Raw genomic sequence first — 21,378 nt, forward strand, 5'->3', positions numbered from 1 at the left:
GAGGGTCTTCAAAACTCAGGTCCAGAAAGAGGTGGTTCTAGTTGCCAACGAGGCCTGCACAGTATGTACAGTGCCAAACTGTAGAATCACCCAACATACAATGATCTTGCAATGGGGGACAGCTTGCTGAGGTCAGTGAAGTAAACCACATGACTGCTATGTAGTTGCCTCCCCCCACAGTTCACAATGGGAGTCCTTCAAAGTTGCATATGGATTATTCATAGCTGCGTGATGCAGGAATTGCTTATCTGGTGAAATCTCCACCAGTGTGCAGTGCTTTTGTTTTGTAGTTATTGGTATGTCACATTTTAGAAGGGTGCAATGATTTTTCAGATAAGAGGACAGTCCATAATTTGAATGGGGACTTGCACTCTACTTTCATTAACCCTCGAGCCAGCGCACCATTTTTCATAACATGAGCAGGCATGCAGGATACTTTGTACACATGTAAAGAATAGCTGTCTTTATGTTACCAACATAAACATGTATGAGCAGAATTACAGTTTAGTCTCAATTTGATTAAACAGTGATAAAATAAATGTACATTATATGATCTAAATCACTGTTTAATTAAACAATAATAAAATAAATGTTCATTATGACATTCTGTTGCCGTATACAAGTGTTACTCCACATGAATGAACCACTTTTTTATTTTTATTTATTTATTTATTCATCCGTGGAACAATAAATATTGTATGAAGCATTAAACAGCACAGTTGCATCAGATCTCAGCCACCACTTATTTGATTGCTAATTATCTTGTAGACAACTCTCTCATTGTGGGATTTTTCTGCTAGCTCAGAATTTGGGTCATTTACTTGTGCGGATGATAAATTTTTTCTCATTTAGCCCACTTGTTTATTTTATAGTACTGCAGCTTGCTTGGGTGGATGACACCACAACTTATCACTGTGTTAGTTGAAGCAATAAAGAAGGAATAGGTATGGGCTTGCAAATATAAATCAGCTGTGGAACTGTACAGGACAATGTTATTCATGGTTGATACACCTTATACATATGTGCACCTTCCGTGGGTTAACTGCACACAAAATGCCTAACAGCTAGAAAAATTTTGCCCATTGTGCTGGAATTTGTATAGTGTGTTGGGAAGGAGGACCCACCACAGTCATCAGGCTGATGTTCACAATCTAACCCTGTACATTTTGTGTCATCAGATTTCTTTTATGGACTTTCATGCTAATTTATTTTTGTATTTTGTCTAGCTTGCTTTTTACCTCTCTTGCAAAAAATTTTAAATTGGCATTACTGTCTCTTAACTTAACCTAATTTCTACTGAGTATGCTGCCATTCACCTGTAACTACTACACTGGTATCCACCATCATCTCTTTCAACAACTGGCTGAGTCCACTGGGATATTAAGAATTTCATATATTGATTTCACAGTCAGTGAAACACACACATTCAACAATATAAATAGTTTTGTATATATGTAGATAAAATGTGTGTTTTTTTAAAGTTTTAGGAAGTTCATGCATATTTCACAGCAATTATTCTTTAGAGCATTTGTTAATACTGTAATTATATTTGGTGTGGGATTCTTTTATCAGATTGACTACAGAACACTTGGGAAAAATTATTTTGTTGCTTTACTGAAGAGTTACAGCATGATGTTAAATTAACTTTGTCTATTTCTCTTGGCAGCGATCACTAGTAACTGCTACAAAAACTCGGAAAAAACAGCAAACTGAACTGATAAAAATGGCACTCCAAGCACAGGAGGATAAGAAACGTATTGAACGAGAAAATTTTCTTATAACCACCATCCCAATTACTGTTCAGGCTGCTTATGAACCTAGTCTTTACCATGCTGTCGGGGATGACCATGATGAAGGTAAGTATATCATGATGCTTTCATGTATTTTCAGTCTCATAAACTTAAGTTGTGTAATTTGTGTCTTCTTCTATCATATAAAGTCTGTTGTGGATTATATACTTTGGGTTTTGTTTTATGTATTGAGTAACAGAATTCACTGTAAAGAACATATAGAATGTTATGAGGATGACTGAGACTGAATAATACATTTTTTATGAACAAAATAAACAAAAATGAGGAAAGGTAACCACTCACCTGTAGCTGGTGGATGTGACATGTAGGAATACTTGACATCTCAGAGACTTAACTAGCTACTTTATTTCTAATTAGACTTTAACTTTTGCACACAAAACTAAATCTTCAGCAAAAACATTTAAATTTAATAGTGAGGAAATATTGAAAATTTACATTTACCTGCTACAAATGAGTGTGCTGGATGAAATGCCAAGAGATACTCGCCAGTGATACCAATAGACAGTGTCTCCTCTGCAGGAAGTACAGATTCTGTTCAGGCCAGTATTTAGTACTCCTGATGCCCCTGGGTAAAAAGTATCTCTGCTCCCCCCCCCCCCCCCTCCCCTCCAGACTTGAATCACAAATATTTATTAAAGTTTGATTACAATTTAGTCCCAGGTTTTACTAGTTTCAGTCCAAAAAAATGGTTCAGCACTGAATGCAAAATGTTCCTCAACTACGATGGGCATTCCATTTTCACTTTTTTTTTTTTTTTTTTTTTTTAGGCTAAATGTTGCTTCCTGGTCTTCTACAATTTCAGTTGGTGAGAGTATTTTTCTATAACTGAATTCTTTGAGGATTTTTATAAAAACATAAAGACACTGAACTTTCTTCAATGTTTCTTCTTCTCTTTTTTCTTTTGCCAGAGATTGATACTGGGCCCCGCTTACTCACTTTTTGCTAGTCGTTTTCTTCAGTGATTATCAAAATCTTGCAAAGCAGTATTCATTAATGACAGGGTAGAAAACATATTAGAAGGCACTTGCCATTTGATTTAACAAACTGAAGTAAAATGTATTCCGTCATCCATGTGAAAATCGTAAAATTGCATCATCTACTCTCTGCTGTTACAGGCACATGCCCAATGTAAAAATGTTAGAAAAGATGCGGTGACAAGTTAATTCATCATTAGTTTCATAGAAAATAATTCTGCTTATTAACCACAAACAGAGTTACAAAAATGTGTTCTTTTGTTTATAAACAGGAAAAAAATGTGTGTGAATATCTTTTGTTAAGAGTTTATTAACAAAGGTAATGAAACCACTCTGGTGTGGTCATATCTTAATACCATATGAACTGCACTGTTCTAGATTTATCAATTAAAAAATGAAATTCATAAGATTGCTCTCTCATATGTTATAAAAAGAATGATTAACATCAGTATATGAAACTATTTCTTACTTTTGCTGATAGTAGCAAGTATAAATGACACTATGTAACACACTTCTGCATCTGCTTCAACTGATATTCCCCAGTGAGTGGCAAATTTTAGGAATTTGTTTGAAGCTGACGATTTTCGTACAACAATTTCCCACAAATATTGTCAACCCCTAAAACCTGTCACCCTGGTCTGTTGCCCAGTTTGCCCCCCCCCCCCCTCCCCCCTTCCTCTCCAGTACAGCTCTATTACTTTTTTCTAAATGATGAGCATTACAAGACACCTTGTGAAAAATATTTACTAAAAACTGCCTAGAACAGCTTAAGAGACCCAATGGTAACAAAGAGATCTGAGCTCATTGATGATGTTCATATTGAAAGTGGTATCAGCAATGAAAAGACAGTTGTAGCAACAGTAATTACTTAACTACAAATGGTTGTACAGGCCATATATGCAGCACAAATAATTACAGTTGTTGAGTATAAAGTCTACTCTGAAGTGATGAGATTAACACAGTATAGGAAATCATAGTGGGCACATCAAATAAGGCAGAAGACAAATGACAAAAAGAATACATTTCTAATTATGATATTAAATGTAGCATTTGTGATTATATGGTAAATAGTAATTTGCTAAATGTCAACTGAACATTAATTTGTATATGTTTTTCGCTGAGATTCTTTGAAGAATGTAGTATAGCATGTCATTTGATCCTTAGTCTGTTTAAAATATTACTATTTCACTGTAAGTTTTACCAGTAGAAAGAATTTTATTCAATGATTGTGACTGAAGATATTTTCTTCTATTTTTTATGACAGGAGGAGATGAAGAGCAAGCTGAGAACCAGCAGAGGAATGCAACCCATCACATCCATTCTGCACATTCACTATTTCCATCATGTCTTTGTTCAGCTGTCATTCAAATTATAAACCTTCTTGATGATGCAGCTGTTTCACCAGATGGTAATGCAGTGTATGAGGTTGCTTACCAGGTATGATTGGAATAATCTCAGGGGTTGACATACTATGCATACTATTTATGAAATTCTTAGTTATGCTCCAACATCTACCTCTGTATCCACATCTATACTCTGTGAATGACCATGAAGCGTGTAATGTTTCTTCCCATTGTACTCATGTAGCTAACATGGGAGAAATTACTACTTATGCAGCTCTGTACAAAATGTTATTTACCTAATTTTATCTGCGTTCCTCTACATGACAGATACATAGGTGTCTGAAGAATATTTTTAGTTGCTACCTTGAAAACTGTTCTTGAAGTTTTCTTAGCAGGGTCTCACAAGATGCCCAAGTTCTTTTTTTAAGCTTCAGCTATTGAGGGCTTCCAATCTTTCTTTTGCACCCTGTCACGAATCAGTCAAGTCCTTTACCATTCATACCATCTTTCTTTGTGTACATTGTATGTTTGATGTTCACTGTTAGTTCAACTAAGTACAAGTCCAACACATTTGAAAAGTATTTAATTATGTGCAGTACAGGTGATTTGTATTCAATTTCTTTTGTAAACAGACTTTAGTATCCCAGTTTCCTACCTACATCTGAGCCTGTGTGGTGTTCCACATCATATCTCTACACACCATTTCTTTCAAATGTTTGTATGACATTACTTGTTGTAGTTGTTGTAGTCATGATTCATTAATCAGGTTTTTGAAGGGTACCACACTTTTATGCTTCATAAAGTTTACAACTTAGCATTTCCCATATTAGGAACTAGTTGCCCATTTGTACACTAGGTTGATTTTTGTCAAGTTGTAACTGGGCGGTAGCACAATTTTTACCAGATGGAATTTCCTCATAGACATCTGCATCATCTTCAAAAAATTCTGATGTTATGACTGATACTATCCTGTAATTCAGCAATGTGTAACATGAACAGTGCCCTCCATTGATATTACTTTTCAGTCCAGTAGAAAATCTGGTTAGATACCCCATAGGCATGTGAGCTCATCAACAGCTTTCTGATGAGCAAACCTTTTGCATGTTTAGTATGGTCCTAGCAACCTTAAATAGTGATTGGGCAAGCAAAAAACCTACAATAATTCTGTCTCGACTACATCTAAGGGTCAGATGTTTCCTGCTGCCTTTTGGTCCAAATTATTAAGCTTTGATGTGGCTTAGCATACTAGTCAGTGAAATTTTATAGAATCAAGCACATGTTCCCAAATATATTAAATCAGAGGTATTAACAAATGATATGGAGCATATTATCCCAAAGAATAGTGAGGTAACCTAATGTGTTAGTTTATATTCTGTAGTATCACAGGCTATTTTGTAGGAAATAACATGTCTCACTCAAAGTTTAAGTTGGAAGAATTTATAATTTGTAAGTCAGAGAAAAAGACCAGACAGCCCACTGTGTGGTAAATGTGGGAAATTCTGTGCAGAGACAGAGTAATCCGTGGATGCCATACGTCTGGAAAGGGTTCAGTGTTAAAGCATTGCTACTTGTTGTGATGTGGAGATACTTGCTCCGTGCTGGTTCCCCACCAGAGATGATCTCAGCCCATGGAATAGCACTGCAAATAACAATGGGTGACTGGCTTCTTCTCTGTGCAGAGATATCAAATGGTTTTAATTTGCTGTCTGTCACAAAGAGAACATTGTCTGCTCTGGCAACTGTAATACCAATCTGGTGTTCTGCAAGATGTTAAGGTGAAATGTTTTTATGATATTGAACAGTATATAAGATAAACTGACATCTGAATATGTTGTTTTGGTGGCAGTTGAAGATAAGACTTTTTTACAGCTTCACACATAACTTCCAGGTGAAGAAAAGTGATTGGTTCTGGGTCCACTACTGTACCTGACGACCAGATTATTTAAGGAAATCATGAGTATTCAGAACACCAGGCAAAACAGTGTATGTACTTGCACATATTACATACGTAAGTACATGCATCAATCAATCCACCGTGACACCATTTTTGGTGCCCTTGAAAGATTTTGCTAAGAAGTTGGGTTGGTTGCCATTGACAATGGACATCAACAACACTGCACAGTCAAAAAATTTTTTCTACTGCAGTACTATTTATTAGTGATCAGAAAATAGCAAAAGACTCTGATTTATGGTGAATTATCAATCAAATATAAAGAAGGGTGAAGATGATGCTTTATGAAACACAAATGACTGACAACAATGAAGTGGGAGAAGCTGACCAAGCAGCTTGCTGCCTACTAGCAGCCATCCATGCTTTGATTTCTTATCAGTAAATCTATGTTACAAGACTGCGAGACTTTGCTCCACAATGCCAACGCTAGACAATCCAATGCTGTCACAGTTGAGCTGTTAAAGTGCCAGACAAGTTTCATTAGTGGTTTGAGTGGTGTATAGTGATAGTAAGTAGTATTAAATCCAGTTTATTTGTATGCGATAGTGACATTGTGAGTATGAGTGTCTATGTTTAAGCAAAAACATAATTCTTAAGAGAATACTGTGTATGTGGTCTTATGTGGCAGTAGAATGGCATTGGAATACCAGGAAAGTTATTTGATTTCCTGTGTTTGATTTAACAAATTAGTTAAAAAATGAGTTAGAAGATGATTTAAGCCAAAAAATAAAAGAAAGTAGATGATAAGCAAATAGGCTGAGCAAAAAAAATGATGACTCCAAACAAAATTTCCTGCTAACAAAGGAAATCTAAAGACCAGTTTAAAAAGTTGGAAAAAGATTTGGATGCCTATATCAGAAAATTGAGGCAAGAGAAAGCAGGAACAAACAATAGAATTTTTGACCTACAAAAGTCATTAGATTGGTATAAATAGGAAGACAAAGAGAAAAATGAGAAACCATTTATTTAGCAAGGAACAAGGTACAAGAACAGTTTCTAGAATTTAATTACACATTCGTACAAATGAGTGAGAACAGTGAACATCGATCCTGGAATGTGCATGACCAGGTAAAAGACTCACAAAAATGGCTAGAGATTTTAGGGATTGGTGAGAAACTGGTTTGAAGGAAATTGGCAGACTGTGTAAAACATTCTTCTAAATTTCCAGATTTCAAACAATTTTAAAATAACTACCACACCTTTCAACAGGGTTTCCATTTACCATCTGTTAAAGTTTTACATAACCTTTTGCTGGAGAACCTTGGTTACAGTTGTTTTGTTTGTTTACGAGTACAGTAATACAGCCAAATATTCAAGAAGTGGTGGAAGACAATTTATTTAAGCAAGCAAATATTAAAGTGGACAGTTTTAACCAGAACACCATTATACCTGACTTCTCTGTGAATAATTCAGTATTAGTGAAAGATCATCCACAGAGTTTGGGATTAAAAAAGGAAACTAGTAAAGTTTTTCCAACTTATGTTGGTCCTCATAAAATAACTGGAATGTCATACAATAAGGCAGTGTTCCTCATGGAACCTGTGATCCTGTGTGTACCATAGAAAGGATTAAGGAATTCACTGAAACCTCAGACAGACCATAGTCTTAAATGGTGTAGGCATTGTGATGTATGCAAGGCACCCATGTTAATCGATGCAGCACTTCTTCTTTTCCTTTTTTCTTGCACTGATTTTTCATTCTCTTACTACTGTACCATCTATAAATCACTGCACTTATTCTGTCCTATATTGTTACTTAAAATACATTAATGAACATATATGAAACACATATATACAGAATAACACCAAAACATGAATACATTCACACCCATGCATTTCAAGGTAGTCATACATTTCTAAATAGACTTGGACTAGATACTTCAATTAATCAATTTATAGAGCAGACAGAAACAAGCAGAGCATCAAACAAAAAGTTCCGAACACTAATGAATCTCAGAATTTATAGCACATGTAACATAATTTCAACAGAATGAGGTCCCGAGTTTTAGTCTTGGTCTGGCACACTATTTTAATCCACCAGGAAGTTCCATAATTTCAACACTTTGCAATGTTTTCAAAGTTCCATTAGAAATTGTTAAAGATCAAAATAACACTGGCAATGATATCAGTCCTACTGTTCACTTTCTTAATACTTCAATATCCCTATTCAGTCAACTATAATCACACTAACTCTGTACTACCACTATCCTGAACCACTTTATCAAATTTGGCGTGTCTACTACCCAGTGTTACCAACAAAACACCTTCTTTCTTCCAATGATAACAATCTAAAGCCCATCTTCACTCCACAAATGACAGTGAGAAAAAGACAAGAAGGCTCCTGTGCTTGCTTGCTCCAAGAGGTTGATCACATGACCGACTACTACATTCAAGTCTGTTTCTTTCCATGCCTCACCTTATCGAAAATAAATCTTACATTCCTTTGTATACATTATGAAAATTCTGTAGACATGTTCTGAAATCTACATTATTGTATCTTATCCCACAAATAACTGTCTGTGCGTTATCCTTTTGATTTATCACTTTGCTGTTGTGCAGAATGTCTTTATTCCAGTCATTGTAGTGGCATGTAAGTATGATAATGATCATATTGTGTTTTAGGGTTCCATCAATATCAAACGTGTCCTTATATTTTCTTCAGCTTGATTGTAGGCAGTTTTCGGTATTTTAGTTCTTTTAATGTAACACATTCAGTTGCCAGACCAGCTTATTGTTCACCTCCTTTGTCATCCATCACATTAGCCTTGGACCTTCTGCACTGCATGTTCTGTCTGGGGACAAGCCAGTCCGTGACTACTTCTCTCTCACTACAGCTCCATCCAACACTCCTGATTCACTTGACATGGCCATACACAGCAACAGACTGGGTGTCCACTGCTTGGCTGTCTAGAGTGCTCAACCGATTGGCCAGTCCACTCGTTTTGTCACAGGCATATATTTTCTTTAGCGGCATTGATGTAGTTGTTGTTGTTGTGTTTTTTTTTTTTTTTTTTTTTTTTTTTTTTTTTTTTTTTTTTTTTTTTTTTTTTAGACATAAGTTTTTTTAAAAGTCTAGAAATGCTAGAAAGCCTGATTTCCTCTATCTGTGGCACTGACCTATCAGGTGTGAAAAGAGCAGTTTGCTTGTCTGATATTTTCAGAACCCGTGCTGGTTTTCATGGAAAGGAGAACTTCCCACTGCTCAAAGATTTTACAGTTAATTATAATCAAGTTCAGAGCTAATTAACTCTCGAATTCTGTATAGAACTTGAGAGAGTGTCTGTTGAGCCTTATGGTCTTATTAAGCTGTATTCTAACACCTAAGTCTCCCTTCCAGCTCTTGTCTGATCTACAAGTGTCTGCACAATGACAGATGTGACCAGAATTTCTTGATGTTTTTAGACAACTCCAGTGGTAATATTTTTAAAGGCTTCACTTTGGTGGATGTGTTTCAAATTATGTCTACCTATTTGCAAATATATGTTTTGTTTTGTACTTGTTATACAGTAGGTACAATTTCTTATGAAGCTTCCTGAGATTGTCTGTTGCTGAGAAAATGGTGTTTTGTGGAAGAATATGTATGAAAAACGACTGTATCTTTGAGGGGCAGACATACAAACAGATCAGGTGCATGACCATGGGAACCAGGCTGGTTGCTTCCTGTGCCAACTGTTTATGGGTCACTTAGAGGGGGCCTTCCTAGGATCCATGAGCCTTCAGTCTTGTATTTGTTTCAGATACGTTGATGACTTCTCCGCCAAATGGATTCATGGTGAGGCTGAATTGTTAAAATTCTTGGAATCTCTAAATACATTCTTCCAGTTAAATTTCACATTGTCCTATTCTGAATTATTGTCCTAGTCTGAATACCATGCCACTTTAATTGATGTTGACCTCACTCTCAGTGAGGATCAGCCTGACACTTCTGTTCTCAATAAATCTACTGGAAAACAATAGTATTTATATTTTGATAGTTGCCAACCTTTCTATGCCAAATGTTCCCTCCCATACAGCTTGACATTTGAGAGAAATGTATTTGTTGAGATGCAGACACTTTACAGCAATACACCACAATTGTCATCTGAGCCTTCACTGGACATAATTACTCCAACAGCCTAGTTCAAAAGCAGATTTCCCAGGGCATCACATCCAATCCTGTTTCTGCTGACCCATCTAAAAAACAATATAGTACACATCTTGTTACTCATTATTATCCTGATATTAAATGTATTAATCAACTACTTTGAAAACACTCTGACTTTTTGAAATTTTGCCCTGAAATGAGGCCAATTCTGTCTTGACATTTTTCCCACCACACCTAGAATAACTTTTAGTCAGCCTCCCAATCTCTGCAATATCCTTGCCAGACCCTATGCTCCCTCAGCAGCCATTTCCCTATCCTAAGGCTCTTATCCCTGTGACTATCCACACCATAAGACTTGCAGTAAGCACCCTCTGACTACCACATATAGCAGCCTTGTAACTGGCAACACATATACTATCAAAGTGAGTGTCATCTGTGAAACAACACATGTCCATGAACCAGATGTTATGTAAATGCTATTTGGCTTGTTAGATTGGCAAGACTACCACTAAGTTATCAGTTAGAATGAATAGGCATAAGCAAAGGTTGTTTACTGGCAATTCACTATATCCTGCTGCAGAGCATGCTCTACAACATGACAGTCATAACCTCAGCACCTGTTTCATCGCACATACCATCTCGATTCTTCATCCAGACACCAGTTCCTCAAAGCTCCGCAGGTCAGAATGAGTGTTACAATATGTCCTTGGTTCTTGCCACTCACATGGCCTCAAATTACGAGGCTAAGTCAATTATTATCTGCAATTTAGTTATATTTTTGTTTATTTTGGTAGTACTGTCATTGTATGTTGATGATGCATGCTTTGTTTATTTGTTGTTATATATTTGCAATTTTCAAGCTGCTAGGTTAGTTTCATTATTGCTGCCATGCTGTTAATCATGGCTGCTCCGCTGTCTATTTGCACCAAAGAAGAGCAGTGTTCAGTGATGCATTTTTTTTGTGGTCGGTAGGCGTATCAGGGGCTGAAATTTATCAAAGACTTTCAGTACAGTACGGGAACAGTGTTTTACCACAACGGAGTGTCTTTTCCTGGCTTGCAGCTCAACTGAGAACCTTCTTTTATGAGGGCATCAGGAAGCTTGTCCAATGATGGACCAAGTGCATTGAAATGCAAGGAGACTATGTTGAAACATGATGTTCTTGTAAGTTTCCTATTGATTACAATAAAGTTTTATAACTACTTTGCAGATAATAATTGACTTACCCTCACACATTAATATCTTCTTTCTTCACCCTAAGTTTTCAGTCTCTCATCCTGGCCAGTAAGTCTCCCCTGAGGTGGGCTCTGAGTGACTTTTCTGAACTCTTCCCATATCCTGAACCTCACCCGTCTCTCCCCCCCCCCAAGCCCCCCCCCCCCAAGCCCCCCCCTTCCCCTCCTTCCCCTTCAACGCTTCTTGGAGTACAAAGTGTCAGTGGCTCTGTAAGCTTGCAAATTTCTATACTTTTATAGGTGTGTTCTTATGCTGCTACTAGGTGAGTAGATTTTTTATCTATTCAAATACATTAAATCCCTATGGTACGTATTTGCGATGCCTGATGGCACTGCATTTAGGCTGCTAGATGCTTACCTCACTGCCCTTAGGCTTAGAAGAAACGACATGGAATGGATGACCAGAGCACTTCCCTGCTGCAGCTCGCTGGTACTCTTCTTCTGCATGTGAGATGTTTCATTATCAGGGCAGATGTTAGAAAGTGCAGTGCAACCCAGATGGCACAGTACAACACTTGCTCATGGGGAGGCCGCATCATCAGCTGGGGTACATATTCATTGAAAAGTGAATGCCTCAACTACATAAACCATCCTAAATATTTAACTTTGCATCCATTGAAACTAATTCTGGCCATTTGGGAGTTTATTTAGTCCCTTCCATTTTGTTATATAAATATCCAGTTCTTCTAAAAGTCTAACGATTTACTATTTTTTAAGTTATGTAATATTTTTAGTTTTAGTTCAGTGCTACCAATATTGTATTACTCCTTTTACAATTGTAAGCCTAATGCTGTTTTATCGGTGGAGTAGATGTGCTCTCTAAAACTCAAGTCATAGGATATATTTGTCTGGTTGATATAGCTGTCTGTACATTTCATTTATTTCTTTTCTTTATATGTTTTTTTTATTTTGTTGTGTATGGCGTTCACTATGTATGTGTGGGTCATAGTCATTTGCAGAGGTCTATATTTCTTTCTGTGTTCCTGCTTGATATAGTGAAGTCGTTTCATTCTATATGTAATGGAGTAAAAGTACATACGTTTCTGATGTAGAGGATGATAGGAATGATGATAAGAATGGGCATCAACAATCATGTCGGTACCTGTCAGTTGAAATGCATGTCTGTCATTTATGTTATAAATTGTCAAATCTAAAAAATAAAATAAAAAAAATAAAAAGTATCTTTCTGTTTATTTCATGCTCTACTGTGAATTTGACATGTTCCACACCCAGGAGGTTCCCCGTTTTTGTGGGTCTGTGGAATGAATTAGATTAGATTAGATTAGATTAGATTAATACTAGTTCCATGGATCATGAATACGATATTTCGTAATGATGTGGAACGAGTCGAATTTTCCAATACATGACATAATTAGGTTAATTTAACAACATACTTAAGTTAATATAACAACTTTATTTTTTGTGTTTTTTGTTTTTCTTTATTTTTTATTTTTTTTTAATATTTTTTTTTCTTTTTTTTCTTAATTTATATCTAAAAATTCCTCTAGGGAGTAGAAGGAGTTGTCATTCAGAAATTCTTTAATTTCTTCTTAAATACTTGTTGGTTATCTGTCAGACTTTTGATACTATTTGGTAAGTGACCAAAGACTTTAGTGCCAGTATAATTCACCCCTTTCTGTGCCAATGTTAGATTTAATCTTGAATAGTGAAGATCGTCCTTTCTCCTAGTATTGTAGTTATGCACACTGCTATTACTTTTGAATTGGGTTTGGTTGTTAATAACAAATTTCATAAGAGAGTATATATACTGAGAAGCTACTGTGAATATCCCTAGATCCTTAAATAAATGTCTGCAGGATGATCTTGGGTGGACTCCAGCTATTATTCTGATTACACGCTTTTGTGCAATAAATACTTTATTCCTCAGTGATGAATTCCCCCAAAATATGATGCCATATGAAAGCAATGAGTGAAAATAGGCGTAGTAAGCTAATTTACTAAGATGTTTATCACCAAAATTTGCAATGACCCTTATTGCATAAGTAGCTGAACTCAAACGTTTCAGCAGATCATCAATGTGTTTCTTCCAATTTAATCTCTCATCAATGGACATACCTAAAAATTTGGAATATTCTACCTTAGCTATATGCTTCTGATTAAGGTCTATATTTATTAATGGCGTCATACCATTCACTGTACGGAACTGTATGTACTGTGTCTTATCAAAATTCAGTGAGAGTCCGTTTACAAGGAACCACGTAATCTAATCTAATCTAATCTGATCTTGACATGCATGCTGCTCAGTTTTTTGACCATGTTCTCTATTTGTGTTTTGTCCACTGAGTCATCAATGTACCTTTTGAAAATTACTATGTTGGTAACTATGTCTGCATTTGCCTTGAAAAAAGCTTATCTCGCTGATTAATAAAGATATCTGCAATGGTTCACACTAAGCTGTTTCCCATAGCAAGGCAATTGCTTTCCCTGTAACATTTATTATTGAACATAAAATTGTTATATGACAGAACAAATTTAATATTTATATCTGTTCTACTACTTCAGCCTGGCCTAGATGTTTGTTATGTACCAGATTTATTTTAATAAATTCTAAGACTTTGTCAAGAGGTATATTTGTATATTAGTTCTTGTTATCTCTTATTGCAAAAGTAGCACCATCTGGTATATCAATATCTCTTATTTTTTGGGGAAAAGTGACATTGTTTTTAATATTATAAGATACTTTATAAATAAAATTCACTTTCAATATTTCGTTCAGCTCTATTTATTTGGGATGTAGGACAGTCTATATTGTTCACTACCAACCTTCTTTATTTAGTTTAATCTGTGCTCTCAAAACAGGTACCTCTTGTCTTTACCTGAAGATAGAAAATTCAGATTATCTATCTTATCCCCCATGAACCATGGACCTTGCCGTTGGTGGGGAGGCTTGCGTGCCTCAGCAATACAGATGGCTGTACCGTAGGTGCAACCACAACGGAGGGGCATCTGTTGAAGAGGCCAGACAAACGTGTGGTTTCTGAAGAGGGGCAGCAGCCTTTTCAGTAGTTACAGGGGCAGCAGTCTGGATGATTGACTGATCTGGCCTTGTAACACTAACCAAAATGGCCTTGCTGTGCTGATACTGCAAACAGCTGAAAGCAAGGGGAAACTACAGCCATAATTTTTCTCGAGGGCATGCAGCTTTACTGTGTGGTTAAATGATGATGATGTCCTCTTGGGTAATATATTCCAGAGGTAAAATAATCCCCTATTCGGATCTCCGGGCGGGGACTACTCAAGAGGACGTCGATATCAGGAGAAAGAAAATTGGAGTTCTATGGATCGATGTGTGGAATGTCAAATCCCTTAATCGGGCAGATAGGTTAGAAAATTTAAAAAGGGAAATGGATAGGTTAAAGTTAGATATAGTGGGAATTAGTGAAGTACGTTGGCAGGAGGAACAAGAATTGTGGTCAGGAGAATACAGGATTATAAATACAAAATCGAACAGGGGTAATGCAGGAGTAGGTTTAATAATCAATAAAAAAATATGAGTGTGGGTAAGCTACTACGAACAGCATAGTGAACGCATTATTGTGGCCAAGATAGACATGAAGCCCATGCCTACTACAGTAGTACAAGTTTATATGCCAACTAGCTCTGCAGATGATGAAGGAATTGATTAAATGTATGATGAGATAAAAGAAATTATTCAGGTAGTGAAGGGAGATGAAAATTTAATAGTCATGGGTGACTGGAATTCGAGAGTAGGAAAAGGGAGAGAAGGAAACATAGTAGATGAATATGGATTGGGGGTAAGAAGTGAAAGAGGAAGCTGTCTGGTAGAATTTTGCACAGAGCATAACTTAATCATAGCTAACACTTGGTTCAAGAATCATAAAGGAAGGTTGTATACATGGAAGAATCCTGAAGAAGGTATCAGATAGATTATGTAATGGCAAGACAGAAATTTAGGAACCAGGTTTTAAACTGTAAGACATTTCCAGTGGCAGATGTGGACTCTGACCACAATCTATTGATTGTGAACTGTAGATTAAAACTGAAGAAACTGCAAAAAGGTGGGAATTTAAGGAGATGGGACCTGGATAAACTGACTGAACCAGAGGTTGTACAGAGTTTCAGGGAGAGCATAAGGGAATGGTTGACAGGAATGAGGGAAAGAAATACAGTAGAAGAAGAATGGGTAGCTTTGAGGGATGAAATAGTGAAGGCAGCAGAGGATCAAGTAGGTAAAAAGACAAGGGCTAGTAGAAATCCTTGGGGAACAGAAGAAATATTGAATTTAATTGATGAAAGGAGAAAATATAAAAATGCCGTAAATGAAGCAGGCAAAAAGGAATACGAACGTCTCAAAAATGAGATCGACAGGAAGTGCAAAATGGCTAAGCAGGGATGGCTAGAGGACAAATGTAAGGATGTAGAGGCTTATCTCACTAGGGGTAAGATAGATACTGCCTACAGGAAAATTAAAGAGACCTTTGGAGAAAGGAGAACCGCTTGTATGAATATTAAGAGCTCAGTTGGCAACCCAGTTCTAAGCAATGAAGGGAAAGCAGAAAGGTGGAAGGAGTATATAGAGAGTCTATACAAGGGCGATGTACCCAAGGACAATATTATGGAAATGGAAGAGGATGTAGATAAAGATGAAATGGGACATACGATACTGCGTGAAGAGTTTGACAGAGCACTGAAAGACCTGAGTCGAAACGAGGCCCCAGGAGTAGACAACATTCCATTAGAACTACTGATGGCCTTGGGAGAGCCGGTCCTGACAAAACTCTACCATCTGGTGAGCAAGATGTATGAGACAGGCGAAATACCCTCAGACTTCAAGAAGAATATAATAATTCCAATCCCATAGAAAGCAGATGTTGACAGATGTTAAAATTACCGAACTATCAGTTTAATAAGTCACAGCTGCAAAATACTAACGCGAATTCTTTACAGACGAATGGAAAAACTGGTAGCAGTCAACCTCGGGGAAGATCAGTTCGGATTCCGTAGAAATATTGGAACACGTGAGGCAATACTGACTCTACGACTTATCTTAGAAGAAAGATTAAGGAAAGGCAAATCTATGTTTCTAGCAATTGTAGACTTAGAGAAAGCTTTAGACAATATTGACTGGAATACTCTCTTTCAAATTCTAAAGGTGGCAGGTGTAAAATACAGGGATCAAAAGGCTATTTACAATTTGTACAGAAACCAGATGGCAGTTATAAGAGCCGGGGGGGGGGGGGGGGGGGGGCGGCATGAAAGGGAAGCAGCGGTTGGGAAGGGAGTCATACAGGGTTGTAGCCTCTCCCCCATTTTATTCAATCTGTATATTGAGCAAGCAGTAAAATAAACAAAAGAAAAATTCAGAGTAGGTATTAAAATCCATGGAGAAGAAATAAAAACTTTGAGTTTTGCCAATGACATTGTAATTCTGCCAGAGGCAGCAAAGGACTTGGAAGAGCAGTTGAACGGAATGGACAGTGTCCTGAAAGGAGGATGTAAGATGAACATCAACAAAATCAAAACGAGGATAATGAAATGTAGTCGAATTACGTCAGGTGATGCTGAGGGAATTAGATAAGGAAATGAAACACTTAAAGTAGTAAAGGAGCTTTGCTATTTGGGGAGCAAAATAAATGATGATGGTCGAAGTTGAGAGAATATAAAATGTAGACTGGCAATGGTAAGGAAAACATTTCTGAAGAAGAGAAATTTGTTAACATCAAGTATAGATTTAAGTGTCAGGAAGTCATTTCTGAAAGTATTTGTATGGAGTGTAGCCATGTATGGAAGTGAAACATGGACGATAAACAGTTTGGACATGAAGAGAATAAAAGCTTTCGAAATGTGGTGCTACAGAAGAATGCTGAAGATTAGATGGGTAGATCACATAACTAATGAGGAGGTATTGAATAGAATTGGGGAGAAGAGGAGGTTGTGGCACAGCTTGACAAGAAGAAGGACTAGATGGTAGGACATGTTCTGAGGCATCAATGGATCACAAATTTAGCATTGGAGGGCAGCGTGGAGGGAAAAAATCGTAGAGGGAGACCAAGAGATGAATACACTAGGCAGATTCAGAAGGATGTAGGTTGCAGTAAGTACTGGGAGATGAAGAAGCTTGCACAGGATAGAGTTGCATGGAGAGCTGCATCAAACCAGTCTCAGGACTGAAGACAACAACAACATCTTATCGTTTACTTCTTTCTGAAATGTCTGTGTCAGGTTCATTTTAACATCCTCACTGTTACTCTTCCTAAATAATTTTTCAGTCATTTGAATTTAATCGTTTCGTGAAATAATGCAGCTGTAATCCCCTTCTCCCCCACAATAACAAGCACATTCTCATTATGTATCTAATTATTCAATTTTTGTATAATATTATCATTGTTGACTTCTTTTTGTGTAAAATTCTATGGGCATTCTAGGAAATTTTTGATTTTGAGAACATAATTAACTGTTCACATCACTTTTCTACTTCGCCAGGCATTTGAATCTCACCTGTCATATTTTTGACTGTAACTCTGTCCACATCCAGTTAACATAAGTTGCAAAATGTAACACTGTACACCAACATGCTGTACACAATATTATTATCTAATTAACAGGTCAAACACATCTAATCTCCCCCAGGAAGTCAACAACAAATGACTTCAAAATACAGGTCAAAGGTATTAATTACACACTTACCAGCATATTCAGTCCAAACTAGGAAATATATCTTTAAGGCATTGTGTGAGTATTTTAGAGTTGGAGAGAACTGAAGCAAGCCTGATACAGAAGAAGGAGGCTTAGTGTTTAGTATTCTGCTGGCAGGTGATTGATGGTTTATTTCCTTAGTTCTGAATCAATATTTAACATTTTAATTCAAATCAAAATATGACTGTACTTCTGTTCCCCCTAGCCATATAGGCAGTCACACTTCAGACAATCCATAGTGTCACTTGCTCCACAGAAGCAAAAAGTCCATAATTCGGTCACGCAATAAACAAAAATCAAACATAAATGGAATATGTGGTTGATAAACAAGTGACATGTCCATATAACTCATAGTACCTGTTTTTTTAAGTGTAATATTTTAAGTGCTTATTAACTACAGATTCTTGTTTACAGGTTATTTGGAATTGCTTGGTGGAAGACAGTGCTTTGTTTTTACGATATGTTCTTGAGCGCCTTACAAGAGATAAACAGGATCTCATGTTCAAGATACTAAGGCATTTGATACGATTTGTACCACGTTTACCTCAGCAAGCAGCCTTTGCTTTGTACAACTACATAATTGGTTATGTGATGTTCTATGTGAGGTCACCACATGAGGAAGGACCACACCTTATTGGCACAGCTCTTTCTATTCTTTGGATGGTAAAAAATAAATCTTTCACATTGTGGAATCATACATTCCATCTCATTTTGATGTAAACAATGTAAGCCATGTTTGTGTTAACATTACAATCAGACTGTGTTGTATAATGGTTTTGACAGTTATTGTGTGTTCCATGTGAAACTTTTTTCTCTTGTAACATTAAATTTAATTGGACTGAAATTTATTTTAATGCAAACTATCTTGCAATGTATATCACCAATCTTCTGGATGCTTGCACTTCTTTATTATTGGACTGAAGCTAAGTCTCCAGTATGTTGATTTAGCTTGCAGGGGGCAGCATGTAGCACAAAGCAAGTGAACTGGGTTGAAATAAACTTGCGCAACAAGAGAGAAGCATGATAGTGCAAGGATGACAAAAAAGAAAGAGCAAGTGCACTCAATCACTGGACATTATCTGTGTGGAAAAGGTGCTGAACATGCCACAAACAGATTCATTCATTCTGTTTCACTCCTTTGCTGTTTCATTGCATTGTGGTAATACTTATATAGGAGATGGGTTTGTTGTTGTGGCTTCTGCCTAGCAACAGTTGAATATACTGTTTCAACAGCTTCTCATTACAGGGCTAGTAGGAATTCTACATCTATGTGGAATTCAGAATCCTTGCCAGCTCAGCTTAGTTGGAGCATCAAACTGGTTTATTTAATTAGGGACAGATAAATGTGCAAGTCCATTAAACAGGAAAGTAGAATGTTATTGTTTGCTTAAAAATAATACTTTTCTTCAAGAACTCATTTACTTGTGTAAAATTTCAAAGGCAGAGGTATGATCAGAGTGTGGCCTTATAGTTGGCTTTCCAATGCTTGGTGCAGGCACCTCCAGGCAGCTCTCAGCTTGCCCTCGCGAAGGTGCAGTTAGTATACGCTACTCACCAGGCAGCCCTATTACACTCATTCTCTGCATGTGCAAACCACCATGCCTGCGTCTGTTTAGCCAGTGGATTATGATCCTGTAGGCTGTGGTCCAGCTGCCTGACAGCATGAACATCAGCTTTTTGCCCACTCCTGCCCACCTGTACTTGTGGGTGCCCAGATGCCCGTTGGAGAGCACTCAAGCTGGAACAGTCTGCTACAGAGCATGAACCAGATGATAACAAGATATGATGAGCAGCAACCAGAAACAGTCTACATGGTGCAAATTTATGTTAAATACACAAATTAGAGCTTCCAGTGTCACTGAAAAAATGAAATGTCGTGTGGCTGGGGCCTCCCGTCGGGTAGACCGTTCGCCTGGTGCAGGTCTTTCGATTTGACGCCACTTCGGCGACCTGCACGTCGATGGGGATGAAATGATGATGATTAGGACAACACAACACCCAGTCCCTGAGCGGAGAAAATGTCCGAGCCAGCCGGGAATCGAACCCGGGCCCTTTGGATTGACAGTCTGTCACGCTGACCACTCAGCTACCAGGGCGGACCCAGTGTCACTGACACCCCTGTACACAATGCTGTTGATAGAGGGGTGTTACCACATGGTCCTTCACTGATGGGTTAGCCTCTTTGTGCTTGGCAGTCGTAGACTGAGCAGTGGTGCCTGAAATCTATGTTCACTCGACATCTTTGGCCATTCACGCAGTTAATCTTTCAAAGAAGGAGAGAAGATTATAATGTAATATTCCAGTGATTTTGAGACCATCAGAGATTGATTGCTAGCTCAGAATGGGAAAAGATAGGAAGGAAATTGGAGATACTGTTTACCAAGGAATCTTCCCAGAATTTGTATCTGTGACAAGAAAATCACAGAAAACCTAAACCTGGGTTTTACTGCACATACAGTTGCTGAACTTTAAACCAAAACCTTTCACTGTTCTGAATATTTTTTTGTAATTAATGAGCTAACATTGTGATTTTTATTTTCTCTGTTACAGGTAGTGCACAGTGTGCATGGGATTATGTTCAAAGATTTGAAGCAAATTCTTAGGAAAGAGCAATGTGATGCATCAATTCTTCTTACAGCAAATGTGCCATCAGCAAAGAAAATAGTTGTGCACGGACCACAAGGTAAGAGTGACTTTCATGGTATCAAAGAAATTAAAAGATTATTTTCTTATATTAATGAAACATTCTACATTAATAATGGATGCCAAAAATTTATTAAAGTAAAAATGTTGAATATTACAGTGTATGTAACAATAAGATGAAATTATACTATTTCTCAAACAGATGGAACCAAATTCCTTATTCAGTAGATGAAAGCAACGAATGGAGACAGAGAATTTCTCAAAGCTGGTAAAGTTTTCAGATAGACTGATGTATTAATCTTGTAGAGTGGAACTGTTTGCAATTCATCACATAGGTTGCATCTCTTGGAAACTCTTGAGTTGCTATATGTGTCATTTACTGTTCAGTCACCAACATAATTAATGCTTCCTGGTGTGGTGACACTGAACCTGGAGTTAATAATTCAAATTTTCATAGTGAAAGAAACTTTGTGTCATCATTATTTCGGTGTTAAGTTAACAGGAGGTGGTAGTATTAAGTTCATGATGCCCAGATGTGTGTAATGTCCTGAACAGCCTTTCAAGGAATGAGGGAATATTACACTGCTGATGCAAACCCATTGGTCAGATGGGAATGTTCAACTCAGCAGTACTTTTGCAGCTATTTGAGAGTAGTAGACT

At 37.1% G+C, this 21,378-nt stretch overlaps 1 protein-coding gene across 1 annotated transcript in view; it reads left to right on the forward strand.

The window, feature by feature from the left end:
• The window catches only part of LOC124803322 (protein unc-80 homolog), a 995,149-nt gene that overhangs the window by 627,861 nt on the left and 345,910 nt on the right, over positions 1 to 21,378 (forward strand). The window contains exons 39-42 of the mRNA XM_047264506.1: positions 1,667 to 1,856; positions 4,053 to 4,222; positions 18,490 to 18,738; positions 20,626 to 20,758. Coding sequence (XP_047120462.1) covers positions 1,667 to 1,856; positions 4,053 to 4,222; positions 18,490 to 18,738; positions 20,626 to 20,758 — 742 coding nt within the window. The remainder of the gene's footprint in view (positions 1 to 1,666; positions 1,857 to 4,052; positions 4,223 to 18,489; positions 18,739 to 20,625; positions 20,759 to 21,378) is intronic.

Source organism: Schistocerca piceifrons, chromosome 6, assembly GCF_021461385.2.
Source record: "Schistocerca piceifrons isolate TAMUIC-IGC-003096 chromosome 6, iqSchPice1.1, whole genome shotgun sequence".
NCBI classification, from domain to species: Eukaryota; Metazoa; Arthropoda; class Insecta; order Orthoptera; family Acrididae; genus Schistocerca; species Schistocerca piceifrons.